This window comes from Temnothorax curvispinosus, unplaced genomic scaffold (assembly GCF_003070985.1).
Source record: "Temnothorax curvispinosus isolate PA1 unplaced genomic scaffold, ASM307098v1 QBEX01011098.1, whole genome shotgun sequence".
NCBI lineage: Eukaryota > Metazoa > Arthropoda > Insecta > Hymenoptera > Formicidae > Temnothorax > Temnothorax curvispinosus.
In genome coordinates this window covers 175,913-187,229 of record NW_020220878.1, presented here as the reverse complement: position 1 = coordinate 187,229, position 11,317 = coordinate 175,913, and the positions used below count along the sequence as shown (strand labels likewise).

General features: G+C 38.1%; 1 protein-coding gene across 1 annotated transcript; it reads right to left on the bottom strand.

The window, feature by feature from the left end:
• Nucleotides 1-1,549: 1,549 nt before the first annotated feature.
• Nucleotides 1,550-2,798, bottom strand: LOC112461117. The gene is made up of 2 exons (XM_025026209.1): nt 2,547-2,798; nt 1,550-2,176 (listed from the first exon to the last, which is right to left on the bottom strand). The coding sequence occupies exons 1-2, from the start codon at nt 2,796-2,798 to the stop codon at nt 2,105-2,107; spliced, it is 324 nt and encodes a 107-aa protein (XP_024881977.1). The 3' UTR covers nt 1,550-2,104.
• Between the last annotated feature and the right edge of the window lie 8,519 nt (nt 2,799-11,317).

Sequence of the window (11,317 nt, the reverse complement as noted above, 5' to 3'; positions counted from 1 at the left end):
ACAACACTTTTTACCCCACTATATTCAGAATAAATGTAATCACCATGAGCAAATAGATTAAGGGTCAAATATCGGAATATATACCTATCACACGAGTTATATTCTAACGAGATTATAATTTATGATTTTTATGATGATGGTGCTATTCAGTATGGAACGTCCAAAAACCGGTACTTTATAACTATAGTGCAGTACGGCTTCAAGCCGAAACGTGAAACCTCGATAACAACCTTACTGTATAATCGATTCTGGCGCATCGAGTTGCATCGAAGCACCTCGGCCGTGGGCACGGCGTGAGCCCACGGTGCAAAAGTTTCTTTTAAAAAAATATAAATACATCAACAATATAAGTTGCCATAAAATCTGTCACTATTGCTTATGTAAATTTCTGCGAGTACATAAAGTGAAGAAATCCAATTCTTGTCGACGTATGAAGTCTGCAGCGTATAAGATTTGCAGCAATTCTTCTGACATATTATATTTTAAATTTGTTCAAATTGAAGAAATAAAATATAAATCTTTTTAAAGAAAAATATATGAAATATCTAGGCTATTTTAGAGCTAAGGATAAACTAATCAAGATACAGTTATCGAAATTCTGAACTATTTAGATTAAATAAAAAATAGATCAAAGCGTGTGGTTAATCGAACATTCCTTCCGCATTTTCATACTTCAGTTGAATTGGAACATGCTCCACATAGCTCAAGGCCGTGTATCTCATCAGTTCGTAATCCGTATTGCTAGGCAACCCGATATACTTCTTTGCGAAGAAGTTGCTCATCTACCTCATGAAACTTAATTGCTTAAAGAGATTGTTAAAGAGAATCAGAGATGTTAAAATTTGCATAAAATTTTAAATATAAGCTTTTTATAAATAATGTGATTACGTGAAAATTTATTCATAAAAAAAAACGAAAAAATTTTCCGATTTTTTTATGGGTTAGTTTATGAGAATATTTATAGCAAAGTTCAAAATTTTTTAATGTCACTTTTATGTCACGATAAAAATTTTATCGCGTAATTCTCTATGTGTATTTTGTACAACAAAAACATTTAAAGCCAATATATCTTAGAAGTGACATTAAAAGAAGTCTATTTTATGCTGAGTTTTCGTTGTTCTATATAAGTAAATTTCGATAAAATACATGTTTTGATATGGATTTATTACCATAGTGAATTATATTTTGAAAAAATTCGAATAATATAAATTATGGGAAGAGTGCTTTTCGATAAACAATGAAAAATTTATTATAATATTTATTGTAATTATTAAATATATCTTCTAGTGTAAATAATTAGAATAAATATTTATATCATTTTCGCAGAGTTAATACAATATAAGATTATGTCGCATAATGTTGTGTTATAAAATTATAAAAAATTATAAAATACATATAAGCATATTATAGATATATAAAATATATATATGTTATGTATGTACATATATATTTTAAATATATTATATAAATTACATTTTATTTATTATATGTTACATGTATCTTATTTATATAAATAACTTATTTGTACTAAATATACATATAATAAATATATAATCTCCTTTAAAACAACCTTATTTTGTTTACATTCTATGACATAACAATATTTCTTATTCTGTCATATATATTTGGCTCATTACTGTCGCTTATATGAAGGAAAGAAGCTTTCTGTAAAATATCTGATCCGATGTCCTGCTGCGGCGTATTTACATTACAAGTGCCTTCACTTCCGTCGTCGATACTTAAATTACTCAAGTTATGCATCACATCGAATCTGATATGCACAGAATCTTCGAAAATGTTTTCTTGTATGGGGTTTCTGTAATTACGATCATAAATTGACATCAATGACATGCTTCTTACGTAATCTATGTCCATTTGCGGGTCTGCCGCAATTTTTAGCATATTAAAGTTTATTGTGGCCTCCAAATTAGCGTGCATTTTGTCCTGTTCCCATTTCCAGTGTGCATATTTCTTAATTTCGTGACTCAGTAGAATCATTTTTTTCCTTCTCGAAAGACGCTTGATTTTTATAAATGGCCTCGGTAGTTTCTTCATTTTCCCCATTTTATTGTACCAAAGAATTATCGATCATCTAGTTGTTATATTATCGCTTTACATTGTTGATTGCTTTTGCGCTCATATGTTTCAGTACTAATTCGTTAAGATATGTAATGTCCTGAAAGCAATAAATATTGTCTTCAAAGAGAGTTATTAATTTATAGCAGTAAGTATAACTTGATTGTTATAATATACTAACTGTTTATTATAGTATACTACAGCGAGTTCCATATTAGCTCTATACTATAGTATGCTACATACACTCTGTACCATGCTATATTATAATATGCTATACTATATATTACACAATGTATATTGTAATGTGTACAGTATACTATATACTACAAGATACTGTAGTGCACTGTATACTGTGTACTACAAGATACAGAGCTGGATTATCTAAATTATCATTCTGCTATCGCCACCTAGTGGCTGAAAATATCATATTCTGTAAAAAGCAGGCACCATCAGTACACAATATCACATACGTAGTACTTATTAAAACGTTTTTGGCGTCTGTTGCTGGTGCAGATACTGTATTCAGGATATCGAGTACGTTTGATCTTCTTTTTGATATCCAATGGTCTATTGATATGTGAATTATTACACAGATGTAATATTTTTCTTGGACTAATACTAAGTACAGCACAAAATTGCGCAGCACCTTCCGCGACACTGTGGTCGACTACTAACAACTGGAAGTCGCGTATTCTGCCATCTAGCAACACTGTGCTAACCATTGTGTGAGTTGAGAAATGTTTACTATATTCCCGCAGTACCGACATGTGATATATATAGTCATATTAATTTAAAAATATATTTATTATTATAAATTACAAACATCGAATATCTGATACTATTCGCATTGAACCAAATGATATGAAATCAAATAAATTTATATATAACGTAGAAAAAAAGACAAAAAGAAATTAATGATTACAAACAATGAAAAGTATATCGGAATATAATAAAATTAATCAAATATTTCTGAATTAAATATTCAAAAATATTAACATAAATACAAAATTAATATTTGCAAATATTTTTTAGCGATCGACTATTCTTTTATAAAATTCTGGATTATATTTTCGTTGAATGATTACGTTAATAAATAGAAAAAGATATACTCACATAAATATGTATGCACTATCATTATTTATATCCGTTCATTTACTACTTCCTTTATTCCATGTAATAATATTTTAGGATTTTAGAATTGGTCATATACAGTCATATACAAGATTAGTCATATACAGTTATGTTACTTATCTCTGATTTTAAGATAAAAAAATAACAGTTTTCAAAATTTTCACAATCACATCAATGAAAAATGCAGAAGAATTGATGAAGAATATCTTTAGCTTATTAAAGATACATGATTCTCCTCCATATCTCTTAAATCAGCAAAAAATATGAAATACTGAAGTTCTCTGTGTCTCTTAAAGCAATTGAAAATATAAGATATGACTGGCAAATATAAAGAAATGCTATCATATCATACATTGCAGAAAAGTTTTTAAAAATCATTAGTCAGATAAAGTTATATTCATGAGGGCATTGGTTATATTTTAATTGGTTAATTATTATGGAAAGAAACAATGTGACAGTTTTAAAACGGTTTCAGTTATGTAGAACCTGAGATACGAACTTTATATCTACAATGTAACTTGAGTATTCATTTTAGATGATGATGACCGCAATTATACTCGTTTTCGCTTCCCAGCAACGTGAAAGTTTAACAGACGTCTAACAGACGTCCTAATCTTACAAATCTTCTTTTATGCGCTTTTCAGATGTTCCGCAGATTTTCTTTAGTCATTATTTTTTATCGTCTAAGTGAAATTATTTTTTAGCACGTATAACATTTTAAAAAGAAAGTAAATCTAAAAATATAGATAAAAATCACCATACTTTTCGTGAGTTTAATTCTCGAAACGTATGATTTTCACTTTTATTAGTGCCGATAAAAACATAACGAATAGAGAGTATATCTTCATCACAGCATCAATAATTGAACTCACTAGAGTTCAAAAAAATTAACCTCTCAAAGACTCAATATAACAGTTTGTGACAACTTTCTGCATAGATTTCGAAATAACCAAAGCAATAAATAATTAATAAACTATAAACTGTATTTTCGAGATTTTTATATAAATACGCTTCGACAAATCTTCAATATATATATGCAATATATCTTCAATAATAATGCCCAAGTAATAAAAATCGTTATATATATATTAGGCAACATCAATATCAGTCTTAAAACGAAATGTTTAAGAATAGCTCATTTGTTAAAATTGGTTTGTATACTACGATGAATTAATCCCCTTAAAAAGCGTTAAATAAGACACAACCGCAGGTAGCGCTTCCGCGCTTCGGCATCGCGGCGGAAAGAATCTGCGCACGTGCACCGGGCACGACCGACCTGACCTGACTGAAGCAAAGGGATGATCAATAACTTCCAGGATATATAAGGCTCCGTTCCGGTAGAGCTTGTGCACCTCTTGAGTTCACGTGATCGGTTTATCGCGCACCACGGACCCCTAGTCTCGATCGCGTTATCGGCGACTGCGTTTCATATTGGTCTGTACATTAGATAGCATCGGAGAGGTATTACATCCATTGGGTTATAAGTGCTTAGCGTATATAAGATACACCGATATTACACGGAGTTTATCGGTCGTAGTAATGTAAGGTTTTCCATTTGTTCCGCTATGAACGATCCCGGCAGCGTAAAAATCGAGCGTGCACGATGTACGACGGTATCTACCTCGGAGTGAGCGTTTTCGGTAACAGTGTTTCAATATGCAAAAAAAAAAAACGGAACATAAACTCTTCGGCAAAATTACGTTTAGCCGGATCATTAACGTCGAAAGGCATGTGCACGCACGATTTCCGCCAACATGGCATCACGATTTTTTTTTTTTTTTTGCGAGGAATACGGTAAATATGATCCTCTTCTTCTATCGCGATACAGGGCGACATGAGCCTAACTTCGTTTTTAAACGCGTGCTTTTACAATTATAAAACTAACATCTTTTAAGTTCTGATCTTTTTTGTAAATACATAAAATATTTAAATCTTATATAACACTTTTTATTCGATCATATTAGAGAATTTAAGATCATCATATAATTAATAATTGAAATTTGGGCACGTCAGTCTATCGTATGAGAGCAATTGCTACTAAGTTTTTCACGAAAAAGATACGTGTCTGCCAGTATCGTTCACGAGCGATCAATTACAAGCGACATAAGAAACATGTCAGAAATATGAATATTCTTACGAGGCTTTGCACATATCCACGGTTAATCGTATATGACAATAGAATAACAATTTAATAGGTACGACACATAATTCTTCTGTTTTCGCTACAGAGTAGGCAACCTAAATAATTCAGATCGAATTTGAAGTATAGACCGCGGCCTAAATGCAGGGTGTAAACGTAGTCAAAGAAACTTAAGAATTGACGGGGTCGTATTTGGGATCGTCACGAATTTATTGGTTTAACGGCGTTTCTACGTTCTGTGTACAAGACACGTATTGCAGAACTTTTCGGGATGGATTCCGATCGAAATTGTTTAGTTATTTCCTAAATTTTCATTTAGGAAATAACTAAACAATTCTGATCGGAAAATATTTCGTTGTTTCCATAATACGTGCAAAGAAGCCGCGAATTCACCGGTTTAATCTTACCTATCTTGACAGCTCAGTTTGAAACTACAGCGAATCCGAACAACAAGTAAATAAAACTTTCAGATCGCGCGGTCGCACGTTTACATCGCAAATGATAACGTCCTATTTCAGGGTTTATTATTCTTCTGTCTATATTATTTTCCACACGTCTCTAAACGTGTGGCATGGTGTAGGCCTCCTGGGGATTCCCGCCATGTAAAAAAACGGGAACGCGTCCGGGCACGGTACCCCCTGGGTGACGAGGAAAGCCGTGCCGTCAGCTGTGTTTCTGTTAATTGCTGGGATTCATTCATAAGCAAATCGCTGATGCTTTTATTCTTTCCCGTTTCTCAGCAATTTCTCAGGCAACTTATGCGCGGCGAGTGCTACGAGAAAGTTTAGCGCGACACGCGCGTAACGCGACGGTGATTTTAAGTAGCGCCGATTAATTTATCGCGGACGAACTTTACGCTTTTAGCCTCGCATTGTTTCGTAATACTTTTTCCGGGGAATGCCACGCGGAGTAGCGTTCTACTAATTTTTGGGCGCGGCTGCTACGCGCTAATCGACTGTAAATAAACTCCGAACAACCGTTCTACGAAATAATTACATCCCGAGTGCACTCGCGTTTACGTTATCATAATTTCCAATCTTCGTAGTTTAATGCACATAATTAGTTCCCTCCTATTTTTTTTCTTTTTTTCTTAATTAAAGTTCGTAACCACGCTTCATCGTCTCGACCCGCGCGTGCAACTGGTAGATACACAAACAGCGTACGTAACGGCACGCCGTAAATCGAGTTTCGCCCAACTCTGTATATACGACAGAAAATCTCACCTTAATGAGTGAAACCTGTATCTATTAAGGCCTAACGCCCATCGTCCAGTCCGTCTGTTACCGCGGTAAAACGTTAACCGAGCGATTAAATTCATCGTGGAAAGCGTTATTAACACGTTATTGTACGGACGCTCGCGATGTATGTACCATTGTTCGCCGAAGAAATCGCAATCAAAATCGCGGAGGCGGCTGGTCCGGCGACGTGTGACGACACGACGTTAACGAAAAAAACAGTAGCATCTCCTTGCACCTACTTACCTACTTACCGTCCTTTGCAGCGGCCGCATTTCGGACTTCTTCGAAAAAAAAACCCCTCTAATGTGCCCTTTGCCCGTCCCACTTCCACGGATCTTTGAAATGTGCACGGTCATCGTCTCATTTCGTTAGCCTGTTCCCGCCGCTAATAATCTCCGCCTGCTACTCACGATGATTATGAAGAAGTTATTCGCGCGATGCGACCTCGAGTGAAAATGACAACAGTCGTCCGAGGGGAAGGTGCACGAAAAGGACGGGGCGAATACGATGATCTTTATCACAGCCGGGAATATGTCAGGCGAATAAAATTGGAATCGCGCGAGACGACCGTTTGCAGACTTCTTCTGATGCCTTCTGCGCGTTATACGCTGACACATGCACGCATGCACTTTTAGCGAAGTAATAAATCTCGACACGATTCTTGTATATATCTTCTCGTAATTACATTTATTAGTATACGTGCGATATGTGCTCATCAATATACGTAGTATCCAACGCTCTTTTACAAATTGTCTTACACCGTTCGCGAAGCTACGAAGATGCCACGAATATAATAGTACAATGTACAGGAGCTATTATTAGCAAACTAATAGACCCGCACGCGCGCATAAATGGCACTATTTCCTTCAGCATGACAAGAGCGACGCAATATAAACACCCACGTAAGATCTATTAACCTACTCAGACAGAGCATTACATATTACCGATCGATCCTCGAGTAAAGGGTACTCCAGAGCTGTCGCTATTCACGTCATCTATGGATGCTGTAGTCGCTATCTCTAAAGTGCTACCGTATTCAAAACGACTTTCAGGTAATAATCAACATCATCCGATTGCTTCTATAAATTTCTTAACTGCTAGTGTAAATTTTCATGATGAGTATCACGAAATAGAGATCGTTTTGCGACCGAATCTGGGTTTGTTGGACGAATCGGCGCGTGTCAGGAACAATTTATGTCGGACGTTTAGATCTTGCCGGCTTATTTCTATTATCCGCGTGAAACTGTGCGGTTTCTATTAAATTGAGAAAGCCAAACAAGGCAATTCGTTTCCACGCCACAATAATAGAGGAGTTGTCACATCGTGCAGTCACGTTGATAAAGTTGATTTACCGAGAGAAAGAGAGAGAGAGAGAGAGAGAGAGAGAGAGAGAGAGAGAGAGAGTTTGGTCATCAGTTAATTGGTCATTTCAATTCTCAACAAGGACAAATTTTGATGATACATTTATTAACGATGCGTTTCCGCGCTTCAGTCTTTAATGGACAGATTAAAAAACGAGGGGAGTGTTGCCCTCGGCGCGCTTGTTAACGCTAACGAAAAATAGGCACGTGCGCAGGAGGATGAAGCTCGGGTTTGCCAATATTGAAACGTAGAAGGAAAATAAATATGCTCGTTCTCTCTCACGGTGCACTCACCAAGCACAAGACGTGCAACGAATGCCTCGCTCGCGCGCCGTCTTGAGTGCGTGCAACTTTCACCACCAACCATTGTCGCTGTCATTATATGTTAACTCACATGCGCATCGCATACGTACCTATGTACGTAGGCATAGACACGGCTTTCGTTTCGCGAGCGACAATTCGTCTCATTCAAACTCGCGGGCAATATGGCATGATTAATTCGTTATCAGCGGAATATCCCGCGGAGTATCTGGACGCACGTTGGCACGTTTCTTTTCGGGAGGGAAACACGAGATACGTAGACGTATCTCTTCAATCATTAATATTAATTTAACGCATCTATCAGACACGATGCACAATTCTCTCAGCATGTGCGAGCGCATGAAAATCAAATTATAACTACGTTAACCTGAATATCTGATTTTCGAAATGAATACTGCGGCGAGGCGCGCTCATGTAAAGTGGGTAATATTAATCAGAATAAGTCGCCGTCGTTAAAAATCCGCGATTCAGCGACCAATTATTCCCTAATGAAAAGACTGCCGCAGCTAATAATTAAATCAAGCTCTTTCGTAAAAGTTTTCAGTGCTTGTACGTCGATCGAGGCGTACGTGACGAGCTGGCGGGGCACGTTCTAGATTTCAGCGAAATTAGAATTAACGTCGCCGTCGCGAGTCAATCCACAATTCCTGCTTGCTCGCGTCTACCTGACGGCATGGCACCCCCAGCCTCGTTTCGTCCTCGTTCGTTTCTCACGCGTAAACGGCGAACGATTTGCGAGAGTATCGTTAACCGCTCACCCCTCGGGGCAGGTATTTTTTACAACGAGCAGCACTTAGCGCTACAATCCCCGAAATTGCATCGCTGCACGCGAGAGAGAGACTGATGGTGGACAATCTGATAGCGCGCGGCAGTCCGGGTGTTCGCAACTCCGCCGGCCGCACCGGAGCGAACGATCGGCATCCGGATATTCCGGATCGCTCTTCGGCTCCTCTGAGCGAATCTCCTCTCCTCTATTTCGCAAGTGCCCTCCCGGCTTGTTTTCGCGGGCGCGTAAACGCGCGTCCGCGACGTACCGTGACGATCGTAGGTCCGCGCGCGTGAACCGTGGCGAAACAATAGAACCGGTCGCTTCCGCTTTGCCGTGGCGACAAGGCGCTAACTCTAATAGCCCCTTCAGTGCCGTTGCGTAAAACGACGAAAATTCATATCCGGCGGACTCTCGATTTTATTGTCGAGAATTTTGCGTAACACGTCCGCGTTCGCGTGTGCATGGCACGAGTGACTTTCGCTTCTTAACTTTGGCGAGCATCCTCATCACGCATATATTCCGAGGAGATATTACGAGACCACTAAAGTCGAGTGCGTGGATCGTCGCCGACCCGAATCGCTAAACATTGAGATTTGGATCTTTTCTTCCAGCTGACGATTGAACCGCTGGCTGCCTACTGTCTATACTCAATATTTGACTGACCCAGAATCATACTTGCCAAACCCGTGCTTTTCTTGTTTAGATAAAATATTTAGAGATTGCGGGTTAGCCATGTACGGCACTTAGCTAATGCTAGCCAATTGACTTCGGCGAAAGGCATGGGACGAAAAAAATGAGACTCGCGCGTCCCATTTTTCTCTCTATTAACGAATAAATTTTTCGGTTTTATATACATGTGACGCTTTGTAAATTTGCACTGCCGTATTTAAGACGCGCGTATTTAATTGCCGGTTGTAGCAAAAATTTTAGTCTTCAGGGATACCATGTTTCCTCTTTAAAGCACAGTAGATAATCAAGGACGTGAATTATTTTCGACCGGATGAGCAAGTGGCTGGTAATGGCCTTAAAGTTTGTCGTGTTCTGTGGCTCTTAGCGCGTCCCGAAATTCCGGTGCATTAACGGTGGATCAAGGAATCCGAGGAATAACGGCTCGCCAGCGGAGGAAAGAGAAAGAAAGAGAGAGAGAGAAAAGAAGGGAGAGAGAAAGAGAACTATATGTATAGCTTTCTTAAAATAAAGAAATCGACAGGGAGAACGAATTAAGAGCGGAGAGCCGAATGTCATACATTAGTTAGTACCGAGCGGCCCAATGTTGCGGCTTTACAGAACGGAACGGAGAACGGCAGCTTCTCTCGTTTCCTACATTTTAATTGGCCGCACGATGATATATCCGTATGTCTCTAATTGAGCCTCGAGAGCGAAACGACGCGGCGCGGGGCTATGGAATATGTGGATGGGATATCAGTGATTTAGAATTGGCCGCGTAAGCACCGTATACTAAAAAGTCGTCATCGGACCGCAGCGCGTCGCTACGAAAATGCGTATGACGACGATAATTTTGATGCTGCTTGTTACAGAAGACATATTTCTTTCGGCGCGTCAACATTCTCAGTTAGCTAAGAATCACGTTGATGATGCAATTTAACGCGATTCGAAATACGATTGAGTAAATTCTCTTTCTTTCTCTAGATTAGATAAGTAAAACTATAATCTGTAAAAAGAAACGACGAATTGAGAATCGTGATGATGCTTGCTTACACTACGGTTGTTGCAACCTAAATGCCATAGGTGCCTATCCCACAATTTCTATTATTTAACTGGCCTAATGCCATATTTTCTGAATCAACAATTTTCCTATTTATATGGACTATTAGAAATTGTGGGTTAGGCATTCTCCACTCGAGTGTAATTTAATATTTTCTCCCTGCGAAGCCGCAACGAAAATGGGAAGTACCTAAATTCGATACCCGAGGAAAAGGAGATTATAAACGCGGCACAAAGCTCGATCAGGCATACACAGTTATTCTGTTATAAATAAAGTCAAAGTCGTTATTGTAACAAGACGTATGTTGCCCCTGCAAACTGGATACCGCGAACCGACCCACTTCTTTAGCCCGAGAATACGATGAATGGGCCAGAAGACCCGATATAATCAATCCAACTGGTTTTACGTGACTGTTGAACGTAACAAGGTGAGGTTTATTCTTTCCTTTGTATCTTTAGTGTCGAATTCTCAGTTATTATAGCAGTGTACAAAACGTTATTAGCAGTTCCTTACATTGTAATGAAAGTGCGAGAGGATGGCGAGAGATGTGCTAAT